Source organism: Carettochelys insculpta, chromosome 9 (assembly GCF_033958435.1).
Source record: "Carettochelys insculpta isolate YL-2023 chromosome 9, ASM3395843v1, whole genome shotgun sequence".
Classification (NCBI taxonomy): domain Eukaryota; kingdom Metazoa; phylum Chordata; order Testudines; family Carettochelyidae; genus Carettochelys; species Carettochelys insculpta.
The window spans coordinates 24913316-24932077 of NC_134145.1; the positions used below are offsets into that span (position 1 = coordinate 24913316).

The following is an 18762-nucleotide window of genomic DNA, read 5'->3' on the forward strand; positions in this document are numbered from 1 at the left end:
TAAACAGGACTGGCATAGCCCAGAGACAAGTGTTCAAGTGGCTGAAAGGCTAATGATAGCAGAGAACAGCCAATGATGTTCGAGGCAGGGGGTAACAAAACAACTCAGTCCTCAAACCCCAAGAGCCATCACAATGACACGTGCATTCTAACACAAGCAACAAACAAACACAGCACCCAATGAGGGCCTTATGTACACTGGTCAGGGGAATCACATTTGCACTTTTCAAAAGAACCAAATTTAGTTTGTCCCAGCTCTCTAGCTGTTCCAGACTTGCATGGACAGGAGAAGGAAACAGTGCTATAGATTCACTGTCCAACTTTTTGTGGGATGAGTAGGTGAGCTGCAGTAGGAATGACACTGCAGACTTACTCTCACTCTGAGCTCACAGGTGATCTCATAAGAGCAAGAAAGTGGCAGAAGTGTAACCTCTTCCTCCCATGTTCATTTATTAACTCCTAGTTTTGTTGTTCTTAACCATTGTTTATTATTATTATACAGGTAGCTATGTATTAAGAAGGTATCTGTTGGTCAGTGATAGGGAGGTTAGAAAGAGCACTAACTAATCATTTTGTTGCCTATTTATGAAATATTAGTGTCACACCATTTGGTTTCTGGGACTCTCCCTCAGCACAATGATCTACACACGTGTAAATTAAAAACTTTTAGGCTACAAGTACACGGCGTGCTGCTGCTAGCAGGGTCATGCACTTACAAATTGTGTGCCTCATTTGCATACTCTTGCATGATCACTGTCCCAGCAGAGGCTTGTTTTGTAGCGACAGAAGCCTCTGCCGGGACAGCAATCACATGAGAGTATGCAAATAAAGTGCACGATTTATAAATGACCGCCTCATTTGCATTGCTGAGTGCCCTCATTTGCATGACTGTGCAGGCAGCAGCACGCCATGTAGACATAAGAACGGCCATACTGGGTCAGACCAAAGGTCCATCTAGCCCAGTATCCTGTCTGCCGACAGTGGCCAGTGCCTGGTGCCCCAAAGGAGGTGAACCAAAGACAAAGATCAAGCGATTTGTCTCCTGCCATCCATCTCCCGCCTTCGACAAAAGGCTAGGCACCATACCTTATCCCTTGCCAATAGCCATCTATGAACTTAACCTCCAAATATTTATTGAGCTCTTTTTTAAACTCTGTTAGAGTCCTGGCCTTCACAGCGTCCTCTGGTAAGGAGTTCCACAGGTTGACTGTGAGCTGTGTGAAGAAAAACTTTCTTTTATTAGTTTTGAACCTGCTACCCATTAATTTCATTTGGTGTCCTCTAGTTCTTATACTATGGGAACAAGTAAATAACTTTTCTGTATTCACTTTCTCCATACCATTCACGATTTTATATACCTCTATCATATCGCCCTTCAGTCTCCTCTTTTCTAGACTGAAAAGTCCCAGTCTCTCTAGCCTCTCCTCTTATGGGACCCGTTCCAAACCCTTAATTATTTTAGTTGCCCTTTTCTGAACCTTTTCTAACGCCAATATATCTTTTTTGAGGTGAGACCACATCTGCACGCAGTACTCAAGATGTGGGCATACCATAGTTTTATATAGGGGAAGTAAGATATTCTTTGTCTTATTTTCTACCCCTTTTTAATTATTCCTAACATCCTATTTGCTTTACTGACTGCCGCTGCACATTGCGTTGATGTTTTCAGAGAACTATCCACTATAATTCCAAGATCCCTTTCCTGCTCTGTTGTAGCTAAATTTGCCCCCATCATATTATATGTATAATTAGGTTATTTTTCCCAATGTGCATTACCTTACACTTACCCACATTAAATTTCATTTGCCATTTTGCTGCCCAATCACTCAGTTTGCTGACACAGCTTTAGAGCCATCTGTCCTGGTTGGTACTTCTTTTAGAGGGAAAAATACTGTCACAGTTCAGGGCAACTACATCTACATTTCCCGTCAGTGGTCCAGCAAGGACATCCACCCTCAGGTTCCCAGTTCCCAACCATTGCTTTTTGGGTGGAATCTAACAACTCGTTCCTTTCTGTTGGAGGTATTTCCAGGCTGCACAATTTCCTGAATTCACTATGTTATTCCCAGCAAAGACAGGCATTCCAACACACGCCAACTCTCTATCTAGTGACAGATAAGCATCACTGCATAGGGGTATAAGTACCAAACTGCTCTTTTTATGCAAGCCTCTTTTATTCTCATGGTAAAATCACTGCAGGGACTACATATCAAAAACAATATGAGAACCAATGCACATGCCACTAAGCTTACCAGCAATCCCTCAAACTCTAACATAGGCTCTGACAGCAGCAGTCCTTCAAAAACCCATAGAGAGGGACTCTTCCATGGTTACAAGTTCAAAACAGTGTCAGATCAGAACTAGCACCCAGTGTTAAGAACCTCAAAACAACACAACTTCCCAATCCTTCTCAAAAGAGTAGGGCCCTACAAGGACTATATCACAAAGAAGTTCCTGAGCCAATTTAAAACCAGGCTATTTATTTCAAAATCCTGTGTTTGTCTATTGGGCTCTGGAGAATCCAGCCTGAACTAATACATTCAGACCTCTGGTGGGAGGCCTTCAAAGGGCTGATAATGGAGGAATTGCACTAGCATCCCCCTCCCAAAGCGGGGGACAGGGCATGCAATTCCACAACAACACATATACAATATTTAATAAAATGAACTAAAAGGTATTAAATCTGATTCAGTAATTTGATTCAATACAAATTTATCTTAATTCCATAAGAACTGATCAATAAATAGGATATGGCCAGTTACACTGGCTGAAATTCAGATTCCAGGGCAAGTGAAGGCTCTTGGGCTCAAAATCCTGATTGCAAACAAGCTGATCATCAAATCAAAAAGTTTGGCTGTGGAATGGCCCCATCTCTCAGTGGGAGCTAGGTAATTGTAGCACTGCTATATTTAAGCTGACTCCATAAGACTTACTGAATAGTTTAGAGTGATGTACTGTGGAAGAATATTGGGGTCTGCCCCTTAACCACTTAGGAGAATACAGAAAAGTAGACCCCTCCCAAATGTTGGCTTCCAAGGACTAAGCTTCCTTGAAGAAACGTATAGTAATAAAGCTGCACACAATTTAGCCATTTTCCATTAATTAGTGAATTAGCTTCTTCCTTTAGGCATATGAATAAATTGTTGGTAACCTGGACATAGTGGAAAGTCAGGATATCAGAAATAATGAAAAAAATCTACAACAATTCTCATGTTTGCTAATTTAACATTTACTTGACAGCACCTACAGTATTTGCATATCAAAAATAAAGTTTAACAACTCCATTTCACTAATACTCAACTTGCTAATTTTATTACATTGAACTATCCAAGTTTTCCCAACATAAAACTACTCAGAATCTGACAACATTATTAGGATCTGGTTATTATTGTGGGACCAGAAATTAAATGTGATCCCCACAACAAGGTTTTTAAGAAAATATGTTTTAAACAGTAATATATGTATTTTAGAACACATTTCCTTAAAGATGCTGTGAAGAATGAATAATATTGTAGGTACAGTTACATAAACACCAATGCCTGCGCTACAAGTAATTACTACCTACCCTATAGCTGGAGGACACAAGTATTCAGTATGCATAATGTCAGAAACCAAGGAACATTAAAAAGAAGAAAAAAACCCACAAAACTCACTATCTAAACCAGAGGTTCCCAAACTTTTTCCAGTCGTGGAAAACTTGGCTATCGCAATGCTCTCTGCAGAACACTATTTTTTTAACATCATCATACTAACTATGAGGAACATTACAAACAGAAAATATTTAATAATATTGGTTAAATTATTGTACAGTAAACGCAACTAAACAAATAATAATGAAAACAGACATTAACAAAACAAATAAAGCAAGGACGGCAGATAAAACGTTCCAAAATTTATTTTTTTCCCTGAGAATGGGAAAGAGACCTCCATTGCTCAATTTCAATGGTAGAACACTTTGCCATACCTCACAGAACACCAGTGTTCTACTAGAACATATTTTGGGAACCACTGATCTAAACCTAAAAAACTGGATACAGGTTGAGCCCTCATCTGGCAATATCCCTGGTCCAGTATCATGTGTGACTCCTGTGGATGCATAGGTGCTGGAGTACTCATGGGCTACGGTTACACTTGCAAGTTTTGCTGGCAAAACCCTGGGTTTGTTGACAAAACTTGCGGAATGTGCACACACAAAATGGGATTTGTGGACAGTATCTTGACAAAAGACAGCACTTTTGCCAGCAGCTTTCTGCTTCAAAGCTTTGAGGCATAACACAGCTGTTCATACATGCTGTTAACAAAAAAGCTGTGCGGCCGCTCTGGGGGGGCGGCCTTCTCTTGTCAGACAGGGCATCCACAACAATGGGCAGCCATGTCTGCTTTGCTTCCAGGTGCCTGTTGTGTCAAGAGAGCAGTTGGGCAGTCAGGCTGCTCTGTGTCGACAGAGCAGAGCGCTCTCCTGATTGGCCGCACTCTGTGAGCAACAGTTCTGCTGGGAAAACTCTCCCGACTGACTTCTGTTGACAGAGCACTGTAGTGTAAGCGTAGCCAAGAAGAACTGGCATTAAGCTCCCCAACTCTAAATCCCTCTCTCTGCATGCTATAGGTCCCACATTTTAGCAACTTCCTCACAACAAAGCTTCCAGAGCATTACAAACACCAAATTTGCAGTGTTCAAGCTCAGGGAGAAAGGGAGGCAGAAGAAGTGGAGTAAGGGCACTATGAGGAAGAGGCAGGTGGCCAGGAATAGAGACCGGCTGGAGCAGCAGCTGTGGGGCCAACACTGACCTCCACTGATCTGGCAAATTACCTGGATCGGAACCAATCATGTCCCAAGGGTGACAAACTAGAGCGGTTCAATCTACACTACCAACTCATCTTAAAAATATTCAGACAGTAAATTAATATGGTAAACATTTGCTCTGTTACATTCTTTATGGTTTGCTTAAAACAACCTTTTTCTCACTTTTCAGAATAGCTTGTGCGTCAGTTGATTTCAGGTGACAAGTTACTGATATTAACCATTCTGCTATTTAGGAGATATTCATAAGGATTTCAGGACCTTTTAGCAGTTTGTTAACTAATTTCAGCACAGACTCAGAAAAGTTCTAGAGAGAATTTTAGGGGATATAAATTAAAAAGCATGGAAAGGTAAAAACAAAGTTTATGATTAACTTGATTTAAATGTATTTAAATATTTATTGATTTAAATATATTTTTTCTACTTTACCAAGTTTCAAATTGGACACTTTATCCTAATCATGCAAACTTATGCTTTTGGCACTTCACTGTCATAAGACTGCATAATACTAAGAAAGAATTACCTGTTGGGAGTAGCCTCGAAATGTTGGATTAATTGTTTTAATCCCTTGAAACAAATTTGTAGGAACAACAGAACCAGGTCTAGGAAAGAAAAGTTGGGGAAAAATTAAAGAGCCTGCAATTTTCTTCATGAGCATCAACTTAATCAGTGTGATCACAGTGAGACATCTTTTAACAAACTTGTAATATATTATTTTTAACCCAATGTGACTTCGTCTTTGTTTTCTGGGAGCTCTGGGGGAAGAATGATGAATACAAATATATATTTCTCCCATGACACAGGAAAATCAAACATGTGAAATTGGGGCTTATGTTCAAAGATCTTCAAGGAAGACTCAAACAAAATTAATCAGTAATACAGCAGGGAATTAATTTGTGATGCATGACAGACGTCAGCTTCCTCCAAAGCTCTATTTAAAAATATTAAGGAGTATTGCCACAGGGCCTGCGCAAGGAGATATATTTATTTGTAAGGTATCAAGTCCCCTGTGAAATAAAAAAGGCTGATGTCAAATAGATACAGAATGTATACTGAACATTGCCCCACAGAAGAATGGGTGGATACTACCAGGCATAAGAATGGTGTATAAGTGACCGCAGGACACAAGATCCCTCGCAGGAACAACCAATAATATATATTTAAGTTAATTTATCCTATATTTTAGGTATTTTTTTAAAGGAGCAAAGGTGTATGATTTGCTCTATCCCTCAGAAAGTACGCCTAAAAACACTTCAGATAATTCATGAGATAAACTGAAAAGGAAGTGTAGAGCTTCAAGACTTATGTGGTCTGTTGTTGTGTGACTGCAATGTATTAACATGGGTCCTGTCCTATAAAAGTATGTACAAATAATATACTGTGTGAATTTAAAGTATAACAGCTATAAAACAAATCCATATGTGGACAAGCCCTTACTATAGAGCTCAACACTGCAGAAATCCTCTCTCTGCCTCTTCTCCACACAATTTCCAAACATCAAAAGCAATGGATTGTTTATCAAAACAAGTTATTGAAATTTATGGATATCACTGAAATATGGGAAATGGAGGCATGTAATGACGCTACCTGAAGCAGACGGAAAAATCAAAGCTTGCTCCATCTCACATTGTGCTTAAAGTCTGGAAACTGGAGACTCAATTACCTATACAAGGGGGCTCTTACTTATAACTTACATGTTTTACTGTGTAAGGAAGTCAATCCTGTCAAGCTTCCTAGGATGAAAGTCTAATGCATGGTTATGGGTTCACCAACAAGAATAGCTTCAATAGGAAATCATTCTTTTCAGTTTAAAGGCAAACATGATTTCATCATCAATCTGAGCCGCTAAATGACATGTTTTGAATTGTCACAAAATATGCAGAAAAGCCTCTTCCATGTAACTTTCACACTAAAACAAATGTTAAGTTCCAACTCCACCACACATTCTTCCAGAATAATGTTTAAATTAATTAAATTCAAAGGCTGTAATTTCTGTAATACCATGCATAACAAAACAAATTGAGCTAAGAAAAGTTAACCACTGTGCTGTGCTGCTGTCCAAATTTCATATATAAACACATTCCACAAGAAAGTGGTAAATACCTGCTTTTGTGCCAAAGTTCTGTCATGAGCTTGAGATAACTTTTACAGATTGCTGGTTTCTTATCTGTTCGTACTAAGCCTCCACAGTCAAGAAAAAACTTTGTCAAGGGTGGGCTGATTAGATGGAAGAAAACAAGATTATTAGTCTTTAAATAGTGCTCAGACAAATGTAAACCATACAGTCATTCTAACATGTTAGATAAGGCTAATGACTGATATTTATATAGCAAACATTTAATGATTTATTTTCCTAAACTCTGGATCAATAGTCGTATATTCTGCATAGGTGGAGCACTTTATGGGTGGCACAATAACCACCCAAAATACCCCAGACCAATCCTTCCACTTTTTAGAAGTAATGGAATTGTCCATGGAGAGCCACCGCACAGCGGCTGCTTCCCACTAGCCAACATAGCCTGTGGAGGATCAAGGTATGTCCCTAAGATTCTTGCCTTGCAAAGTCATGGAAAGGTGGCACTTTTTGATTATGTAATATTCTGCAAGCCATTGTCAAAGAACTACATACAGTTAATATTTTTAAATTGCTCTATAATGTTTTACAAGGATTAAAAGCATCATTGCAAAAACAGAAAAGTAACATGTAATTTTGTAATCAGAATATAGAAAAGCTTGATCTAAAAAAATCTGACTTTTGGGAACAAATGGGTAGCTTAGTTTCGATATCTTTTATTTTAAGCAGCACTGAGAATAAGTTGTTCCTTAAAATTACACTATCATACAGAAGAAGAAAACACTGGGAGCCTACCTTTAAAGGGGCACCAATTTTAAAACAAATATCACTACTGACAGAAAACTGTTCATATACAAGTATTGGACCTCATAAGATTACTACCATGCATAATAGAGAAAACCAAATCTGCATCAGTTTACTTTGTACATTTGACAATCTTTCAAATGCAAGAGTATTTCATTATTTCCCATGTATAGTTTTTAATGTTTATCTATACTTGTGGGGGTGTTTTTCAATCTCTAGTCAGTTCCTACTTTATTACACCTCATCCTTTATAGCCTACATAAGCAACATCTTCTCCTTTAACCTTGCCTGATCGTGACTTGTCAGGGAAACATTTTGGGGAAAAAAACAATTGAAGTGTGCCCTAAAAATGAAACAAAACCAAAAAAAAAAAATGCAAGGAGATTCAGAAGCAGAAGTAATCATGTGCCTGAAACTAACCTAGCTCCCTTTTTAAAAATGATAATGTCACATAGAGGAACGTTCTTCACAATAGTAGTGACAACTGATGTTAAAATTTCTCTCTGGAACAACATATTTTGTAGAATTCTAAATTTAAACAGCTGTTTACTAGTTCGGTAAACCAGCACTTTCAACAGTTTAACACTAACTCAATGTTTAGTAGACCCTACCTTTGTAAAGGATCTGTTAATGGAAACGTACAGTTTAGGGATACATCAAATGTTAGTGCCACTCTCTGAGCCCTGTGGACTGCTTACTTGATACCGTAAGACCCTTCCCAATTTGGTATTATTTCCAGAGCAAAGACTAAGGGCCAGAAGCAATAGGAGGTATGTGACCCTTCTAAGAACTCCCTTAGCTGCTCTCTAACACTTGGAGTCAATTTCACACACATCCCCAGAGAGCCTCCCCAAGAACAGGTTTGACCAATCACGGCAACTTGCAGAGTCTGGTTAGCCATCCAGAAGCGGGTCATGTGACATCTTTAAGAACTCCTCCCATTGTCCATTACCACATTGCATAGGTTTCTCCCCATAAGCCTCCTCACCATCCCTATAAGTGAAATGTACACAAATGAGAACAGATAAAGAATAAAAGAGTCTAGGCAGGAACCCCCAATTTGTGGAGCTCAACATTTGGCCAATGGGCAGCACTGCCACTAGAAAACCCAGAACTGCATGAAACAGGCCGGCTTGCTTGAAGTGTGTTTTTGAGAAAATGTAGATACACTAAACAGTTTCTGTCACTATCTCCATGAAAACGATGAAATTTAAATTCTGAAGATGCTTGGATGCCTGCAAAAAACAGGACTACATTAGCTACTGTTCTGAGGAAGAGGAGAAAGCTGCTGACAGCAAGGGAATCCTCTGGCTCTGTTGTGTATGGATACACTGGAACCTGACTCCTTGATAAGTTCTCATGAAGCAGATTGATTAGCTTGATGGCTGCTTGCCATCTGTCCCCAAAAAGGAAAGGGACCATGGCTCATTGGAGTCACCATTAGACACGGTTAAAGGACAATGTTGCACAAACTGACTATCAACGCAAGGTAATGAAGTAGGAACTGACCTGAGGTTGTGTTAATCTAACAGTGGACTTACAGCTGTTTCTTTTCCAAAAAGCTCTCCCCAACTCAATGCCACCATTTTAGAGGGACCCAGAGACCCTGGACATTATAGCTACATCTACAGTGCCCCTCCCTTTTGGAAGGGCATGAAAATGCGGCCAATCAGAAATGTAAATGCAGCACAGATTTAAATATCTCATGCCTCATTTACATACTCCCATGGGATCTCGCTTCGGGAAGAGCTGTTTTCAAAAGCTAAAATAGATGGGTAGATGTGGTTCATTCGAAAGGAAGCCCTGCTTTCCAAAGCACCCTCTTCCTGAAAAAAATAAGGAAAATGGGTGCTTTTAAAAGCAGGGTTTCCTTTCAAATAAATCCCATCTACACAGCTCTTTTGGCTTTCGAAAACAGCTCTTATCAAAGCGAGATTCCAAGGGAGTGTGCAAATGAGGCGCAAGATAGTTAAATCTGTGCCTCATTTGCATTTCTGATCAGAAGTGAGAGCCTGCAGGAGTATGCAATGAGGCATGAGATATTTAAATCCATGCCTCATTTGCACTTCTGATTGGCCACATTTACTTGCCCCTTCCAAAAGGGAGGGGCAGTGTAGACATAGCTTATACATGTTTAGTTTATAATTAAGATCTTGAAATTCTGTGATCCATTTTTGAGATTAAGTAGTTCAAGTATTTGCTCAAAGGCATATTATATCAGGTACTTTTATAAAATCTGCCTATTTAAATGTCTATTGTTAAAAGAGTACACCATGCCACCTCATTTTAATTGTTATAAATCTTATATATTATTTTTGCTGTGTCTGTCCGTCTGTCTTTCCAGGCAAGGTTCTACCACGTCTCCCCACCCCCACTCCCAGGCACTGTGCTGGCCCCATCCCCTCCCTCAGCCAGCACAGGGCCCAGCCCAGCCCCCAATGGACCCACCCCCACAGCACACCAGCCCCAGGCCGTCCCTTGGCCAGCACATGGCCCAGCCCAGCCCCCAACAGAAGCGTACCTGTACACCGCACCATGCCAGCCCCAGCAACTGCCCTGACCAGCGCAAGGCCCAGCCTCACCCCCTGAAAGAATGCCCTCCGCTCCAGCCCAGCCCCATCCTCTTCCCCACCCAGCACAAGGCCCACTCCCCGCCAACCCGACACCATACCAGCCCCATCCCTTCCCCTGGCCAGTGCAGGGCTTGGCCAAGCTCCCAGTGGAGATCTTGCCCCAGCCAGTGCGGAACCTGGTCCATACACTTTCAGTGTGTACCACAATAAGTTTCTGCCTAGAACTTTCTTCCAGCGCAGCTTCCACTTGCAAGCACAGGCAGTGAAAGGTAATATAATGTGTGGGGCATTAGCAAGCTTTGAATTCTTTTTTATTATGTTGTTTTTCATTCCATTTTCCTGCCACTGTAAGGTAATTACCATTGATTTCAAAAACACTCTTCACACTATTGCAACATGAAGCTACCAAATGCATCTGAACGAGGTTTATACTCATGGAATTTTTCTAAAACCTAAATTGAGGATTTTTGATGGTCTGATTTACAATCAAACAGATCCAGATACATATACCTATTTTAAGGTATCATTTAACAGCTACTTTTCCCTTACCAGTTGGAAAGTGCTTGTAAAGCTGCATTCATGTAACAAGTGTTGCCAATATTTTTCAATCCTGTAAGACCTGTAGATAGCAAAAATACATAAATCAAGCTAAAATTTATGAAGAAACATGGAGGAAAATAATCTTTTCACTTCAATATTTACTAGTCGTATTTTGCTCCGTTACACCTTTGTAACCCTTTAGAGACCATTAGCATTTCTTAAGTTAAACAAAGCAGAATTTGATTCTTAAATAGAAAAAATTTCTCAACTTCTCTTTTGATGTTGATTAGAATACATAGTGTAAATGGATTTTATTTTACTTTTTCATACACATTAAGTATCTTTCTATTGCATTCTATTTGCAGAGTGACCCTGTTTTCAAGAAAGATTATAAAGATAAGTGTTTGAATGTTTTAATTTTATTTCCATTTAATCAGTATACCAGCTCAAATAAATTCTACTGAGCTTGTGACCAGGGAGCTGTGCTACCAGGAGCAGCTAACAGCAAGTTTCACATGGAAGGGGGCTACATACACTTAGCATTATTTAAAACCTCTTTTAAATTAAACTAAAAAAAACTGCAGTCAGAAGCCCAGCAGCAGAGTGGGGTTATCCTGTTTATTGCACCCAATTCAGCATATATGATTACTGCCTTATGGACAAGTGGAATATGTATGCGTTCAATGCAAGGAGGTCCTGGCACTTAGAGAGCCCATATGGCCTTTGGAGGCCAGAGTGGCTGAATTGGAGAAATTAAGGGAGGCAGAGAGGTATGCAGATGAGGCTTTCTGGGCCACTGTAAAACTATCCTACCTCCATTCAGATAGCTCCTGTGTTGTTGAGGAGTGTGAAAATCTCAGGGAAGGAAAACATTCAACTGGAACAGAGGGAAACCTTCCAGATGATGTTTTAATGAGGATACCTCTCCAGGGGAGGGAACTCCAATCCTTAGGAAACAGCAGGCGTTAGTAATGGGGAATTCAATCATTAAAAATATAAGCTGTGTCTACACGTGCACGCTACTTCGAAGTAGCGGCACTAACTTCGAAATAGCACCCGTCGCGGCTACACGCGTCGGGTGCTATTTCGAAGTTAACTTCGACGTTAGGCGGCGAGACGTCGAAGTCGCTAACCTCATGAGGGGATCGGAATAGCGCCCTACTTCAACGTTCAACGTCGAAGTAGGGACCATGTAGACGATCCGCGTCCCGCAACGTCGAAATTGTGGGGTCCTCCATGGCAGCCATCAGCTGGGGGGTTGAGAGACGCTGTCTCTCCAGCCCGTGCAGGGGCTCTATGGTCACCGTGTGCAGCAGCCCTTAGCCCAGGGCTTCTGGCTGCTGCTGCTGCAGCGGGGGATTCATGCTGCACGCACAGGGTCTGCAACTCGTTGTCGGCTCTGTGTATCTTGTGCTGTTTAGTGCAAGTGTGTCTGGGAGGGGCCCTTTAAGGGAGCGGCTGGCTGTTGAGTCCGCCCTGTGACCCTGTCTGCAGCTGTGCCTGGCACCCTTATTTCGATGTGTGCTACTGTGGCGTGTAGACGTTCCCTCGCTGTGCCTATTTCGATGTGGTGCTGCGCAACGTCGATGTTGAACATCGACGTTGCCAGCCCTGGAGGACGTGTAGACGTTATTCATCGAAATAGCCTATTTCGATGTCGCCACATCGAAATAGGCTACTTCGATGTAGGCTTCACGTGTAGACGTAGCCATAGACAGCTAGGTTTGTGATGACTGGGAGAACTGTATGGTGACTTGCCTGCCATGTGTGAAAGTTGCAGATCTCTCAAGACATCTAGATACACTTATGTGCAGTACTGGGGAGGAGCTAATGTTTGTGGTACATGCAGGTATCAGTGACATAGGGAAAAGTAGGAGAGAGGCTCTCAAGGCCAAACTTGGGTTGCTAGAAAGAGAAAGACTGAAATCCAGGGCATCTATGGTAGCATTCTCTGAAATGCTTCTAGTTCCATGTACAGGGCCAGGTAGGAAAGCAGAACTTCAGGGTCTCAATGTGCAGATGAAACAATAGTGTAGGGAAGAAGGGTTTAGGTTCATTAGGAACTGAGGAAACTTTTGGGAAAGAGGGAGCCTATACAGGAAGGATGGGCTACTCCTAAACCAAAATGGAACCAGACTGCTGGCACTTAACATTAAAAAGTCACAGAGTAGTTTTTAAACTAAGGGCTGGTGGAAAGCCGACGGACGCAGAGGAGCACATGGATTGGACAGAGGCATCTCTTATGGGAGGACCTATAACTAGGGATTCTCTATGTTCTATTAAGGAGGAAAGGATTAAAGATGATACAATGTGGACAAGTTCAGATGAGAAACAACTGCAAAAGAAGCTAATACATTTGGAAAAGGCAGAAAGATAAATAGTGACAAATGTTTAACATGCATATACACAAATGTTAGGAATCTAAATAATAAGATGGGTGAACTAGCGTGCCTTGTATTAAAGGAGAATATTGATATTAACAGGCACCACAGAAACTTGGTGGAATGAGGACAATCAATGGGATACAGTCATACCAGGGTACAAACTATATCGGAAGGACAAAAGATGTCATGCTGAGACAGGCACTGTACGTAAAAGAAAATGTAGACTTCAAGTGAAGTAAAAATTTTAAATGAACCAAAATGTCCCATAGAATCTCTATGGATAATAGTTTCATGCTCTAATAAGAATATAGAAGTAGGGATATGTTACCAACCACATGACCTGGATAGTAACAGTGACAATGAAATGTGAAGGGAAATTAGAGAGGCTACCAAACCAAAAAACTAGATAATAATGAGGGAATTTCAACTATCCCCGTATTGGCTGCATACATGTCACCTCGGGACAGGATGCAGAGATAAAATTTCTTGATACCTTAAATGACTGCTCCTTGGAGCAGCTGGTTTGGAACCCACAAGAGGAGACACAATTCTTGATTTAGTCCTAAGTTGAGTGCAGGTTCTGGTCCAAGAGGTAAATATAACTGGACCACTTGGAAATAGTGACCATGATGTAATAAAATTCAACCTCCTTGTGGTGGGTGAAGCACAGTAAGAGTACCAAAAGAGTGCCACTGGGGCTTAACAACCAGGTAAAAGAAGCAATGAAAGATAAAAAGGCATTGTTTGAAAAACAGAAGTTAAAGCCCAGTGAAGAAAATAGAGAGAAGCACAAACTCTGTCAAGTAAAGCATAAAGACATATGAAAAGCCAAAAAGGAGTTTGAAGAATAGCTAGCCAAAAACTCAAAGTAACAGCAAAATGTTTTTAAGTCCATTAGAAGCAGGAAGCTGGCTAAGCAACCAGTGGGGTCATGGGATGATCAAGATGCTAAGGGGCACTCAAAGATAAGGACATTGCAGAAAAACTAAATGAATTCTTTGCTTTGGTCCTCACCACTGAGGAGGTTAGGGAGATTCCCAAACCTGAGCCACTCTTTTTAGGTGACATCTGAGGAATCATCCAAATATGAGGTGTCATTTGACAAACTTAACAGTAACAAGTCACTGGGGCCAGCTGGCATTCACCCATGAGTTCTGAAAGAACTCAAATGTGAAATTGAGGAACTGTTAACTGTTGTTTGTAATTTATCCTTTAAATCAGCTTCTGTACCTCTTGACTGGAAGACAGCTAATGTGACTCCAACATTTAAAAAGGGCTCTAGAGGTGATCCTGGCAATTACAAATCAGTAAGTCTAACATCTGTACTGTGCATATTAGTTGAAACTATAGTAAAGAATAATATTGTCAGATGTGTAGACGAACATAACTTGTTGGAGAAAAGTCAACATGGTTTCTGTAAAGGGAAATCATGCCTAATCTACTAGAGTTCTCTGAGGTGGTGAATAAGCATGTGGACAAGGGGGTATCCAGTGGATATAGTGTACTTAGGTTTCCAGAAAACCTTTAATAAGGTCCCTCACAAAAGGCTTTTAAGTAAAATAAGTTGTCCTGGAATAAAAGGGAAAGTCCTTTCATGAACTGAAAACTGGTTAAAAGACAGGAAACAAAAGGTAGGAATAAACGGTAAGTTTTCAGAATGGAGAGGGGTAACTAGTGGCATTCCCCAAGGGTCTGTACTGGGACCCATCTTATTCAACCTAGTTATAAATGATCTGGAAAAACAGGTAAACTGAGGTGGCAACATCTGTTGATACTAAACTGTTCAAAATAGTTAAGAATAAAGTAGAATGTGAAGAGCTTCAAAAAGATCTCACAAAACTAAGTAACCGGGCAACAAACTGACAGATGAATTTTCATGTTGATAAATGTAAAGTAACGCACATTGGAAGAAATAATCCCAAAAATATGTACAAAATTATGGGGACTAATTTAGCTATAACCATTCAAGAGACAGATCTTGGAATCACTGTGGATAGTTCTCTGAAAACATCCATTGAATGTGCTGCAGCAGTCAAAAAGGCAAACAGAATGCTAGGAGTCATTAACAAAGGGATAGAGACTAAGACAGAGAATATCTTATTGCCTCTGTACAAATTCATGGTACGCTCACATCTTCAATATTGCATACAGATGTGGTTGCCTTGTCTCAAAAAAGATATATTGGCACTGGAAAGGTTCAGAAAACGGCAAGAAAAATTATTAGGGGTTTGGAACAGGTGCCATATGAAGAAAGATTAAAGAAAAAGACTGGGACTTGTCATCTTAGAAAAAAGGAAACTAAGGGGGGGGATGTAACAGAGATATATAAAATCATGACTGGTGTGGAAAAAATAAATAAGGAAAAGTTATTTACTTGTTTCCATAACAAAAGAACTAGGGGGTCACCAAATGAAACTGATGGGAAGCAGTTTTAAAATTAAAATTAGAGAGGTGGTGGATTCTCCATCCCTAGAGGTTTTTAAGTCCCGGCTTGACAAGGTCCTGGCTGGGATGACTTAGTTGGGGTTGATCCTGCTGGAAGCAGGGGGCTGAACTAGATGACCTCCTGAGGTCTCTTCCAGCCCTATGATTTTATTATTCTAACAAAAGGAAAATTTTGTTTACACAGAGCATACTAGGCCTGTGGAATTCCTCGCCAGAAGAGCCTGCACAGACCAGGACTTCAACGGGATTCAAAAAAGAACTAGATGAATTCATGGAGGTTAGGTCCATCAATAGATATTAGCCAGGATAGGTAGGAATGGTGTCCTAGCCTGTGTTTGTCAGAGGCTGGAAATAGATGTCAGGAGATGGATCACTTTGGTCATTACCTGTTCAGCTCACTCCCTCAGGGCATCTGGTGTTGGCCTCTGTCAGAAGACAGGATACTCGGCTAGATGAATCTTTAGTCTGACCTGTAAGGCCATTCTTATGTTCTGTTTGTCTGTATATGAACGATGGCTATAACTGTTAGCTATATAACCAACAGAGTATGTTTAAGGTGGATTTTTCAATGGCTTTTCAGTACCTTTCATCTGTGAAATTATGATTTAGATTATATAACGGCATACAAAAATTTGCTCAGTGTATGATTATTTTTGCCAATGAATCCATTTGACTTCACTTATGTTCTTTTTCCTCTTAGATTTATTAAGTAAGTTAATCTTTATTCAGGATAGTTTCATTCACCCTCTCCAAGAAAACCCTATTTTCAGAGTAGGGACTACTTCTTTCCTCAATTAATTTGGCAAATATACACATTCCATTTATAGCGGAAATTATAATGGGGGGAAAAAACTTTCATTGCAGGGCCCAACTGGTAAATGTTAAAATATTCAAAGTCTGTACATATGCAAGTAGTACTTGTGAGGAAACTCTGCAACAAAAAATTAAAATTCTGCCCACAATATTTTAAAATTCTGCATATTTTAATTGGTCAAAATAACACAATATAATCACTCTGGTTTCAATTATTGGTAATTCATTTTCATTACAATATAGTGCCTGGAAAATGGGAACTGGGAGCACTAGAGAAAATCCTCAAACCTCCTTGCCTAATGGTAATGTAGCCAGGTGTGACCCTTTATTTTGAGCTATTAGACAAAAAACCACATGCAACCATATATTCAGTGTTACGTTATAGGCAATTGAACAGCAACTGCAGGCTAGGGAATCAAACTCACACTTTATACTGGTGACTGACCAACCCCGGATAGATCACTAGCAAAGTATACAAGGAGCACATATTGATAGGAAATTTTTCTCAGTCCAAAAATTTAGTTCAAGTCTAATCACTAAGCACCATAAGCATTTATAAAGCCATACCGTGCTTTATACTACTCTGGAACAGTGAAGCTTTTACACATTTTATATTCCTGGGGAAATCACACATCTCATAGAACTGGAAGGGACCTCAGGAGATCATCGAGTCCAGTCCCCAGCCCTCTTGGCAGCACCAAGCACACACCCCCTTTTAATAAAAAAAAAAAAAACAAAAAAAAAACCACTTGCCCCAGATCCCTAAATGACCCCCTCAAGGATTGAACTCATGACCCTGGGTTTAGCAGGCCATTGCTCAAACCACTGACCTATCCCTCCCCCTCACAAAGACAATGGGAACAATTTGCCAAGCAGGCTGGCAAATACATTCTGTTCCACCTGAGAACACAAAGTCTGTCCCATGCCTACCTTCCTCAAAACACTCTACCTCTTCATGTTCAGCATACTTCAATAGCAAGTGAGAGGGACAGAGTGTGTCTCTCTCCCATGCATGACTGCCAACGCCCCCTTCCCCTCAGCACTGTCTTGTGTCTCTACCTGTATACAGGAGACCAAACCAACCTGCCTCTGCTGCTGGGGAGTGATGCATGACTATTCTTGCAGCTTCTCTTTGCTTCCCCATCAGAATCCATTTTTCTGCAGGGAAACAAAGAAATCTGCAGAGGACATTAATTCTGTGCTTGTGCAGAATTAACAGATGAAAAGTAGTCGTAAGGGCATCAGAAAAACTATTCTTGCAAGTCAGAACTAGCAACTATTACACAGTCATCTCAGTGCAAACTTTAGAAGTGTGGCCAAAGCATAAATGAAATCAATGAAACAGAATACGGTTTGCCTCAAAATGCAATAAAATTCATCTACAGGAGTAACTGGCATGTACTACTGAAAACAATGTAATCACGACGTCTAATTATCAAGAAAAGTTATACAGTATTTAAAAAAAATATTTAGCAATCAGACAAAGCCTTCAGTTCCACAATCTGATCATTAACAGATACAAGAAATGCAGCTCATCATTTTCATGTATGAGAGAGAGGAACCTTCAAGCTCCATTATTTTAACTCAGCTAAATTAACCAAAACTTTTTTCTAAAAATAAACGAGTTAAAAAAATAGAACTTAGGTTATAGAAACTGAGAAAGTCTCCTTCCTCTCTCCCTATTTAAATGATTTTCAATTTCCCATCACTCAACCTACATCAGACTGCCATACCAGAGTCTCCCCACCGAGAAACTAATTCTTATAGGCTGTGTCTACACTACCACCTTCTTTCGAAGGGAGATTGGTAATTAGGCTGTTTGGAGTTTACTAATGAAGTGCTGCTGTGCATAGGCAGCACTTCATTAAGCAAATTCCCATCCCCGTGGCAACTCCGAAGTTTTAAACTTTGAAGTACTGGCACGCGTCTAGCTGCAGTGCACCTGTTGGTATTTTGAAGTGCCAGGCAACTTCAAAGTCCCCTTACTCCTTTGGTCACTTCAAAGTACTGGCGGGTGCACCGCGGCTAGACATGTGCCGGTACTTCAAAGTTTAAAACTTCAGAGCTGCTACCGGGGGTCGGGGGGCACTTCATTAGTAAACTCCCAACACCACAATTGCCACCCTTCCTTCGAAGGAAGGTGGTAGTGTAGACAAGCCCATACAGTAGTAAAAGGAGTGCCAGACAGAGTTAAGGACACACTGAAATGCAATATTAATATAATATTAAATGCACAATTAACTTCAGTGCGATTGTGTAGAAGCATAAAGTTAAGTGAGCATGTAATCATTAAAAATATTGGACTCTTCTTCAGTTCACATTTAGCTAA

The 18762-nt window shown here is 40.4% G+C and overlaps 1 protein-coding gene across 4 annotated transcripts in view; it reads right to left on the bottom strand.

Moving 5' to 3' along the window:
* The window catches only part of USP33 (ubiquitin specific peptidase 33), a 91243-nt gene that overhangs the window by 37888 nt on the left and 34593 nt on the right, over window positions 1-18762 (bottom strand). For all 4 annotated transcript variants that reach the window (XM_075002195.1, XM_075002194.1, XM_075002193.1 and 1 more), the window contains 3 exons: window positions 10801-10870; window positions 6904-7017; window positions 5324-5402 (listed from right to left, as the gene is read on the bottom strand). In XM_075002195.1, the coding sequence (XP_074858296.1) occupies window positions 5324-5402; window positions 6904-7017; window positions 10801-10870 (263 nt within the window). The remainder of the gene's footprint in view (window positions 1-5323; window positions 5403-6903; window positions 7018-10800; window positions 10871-18762) is intronic.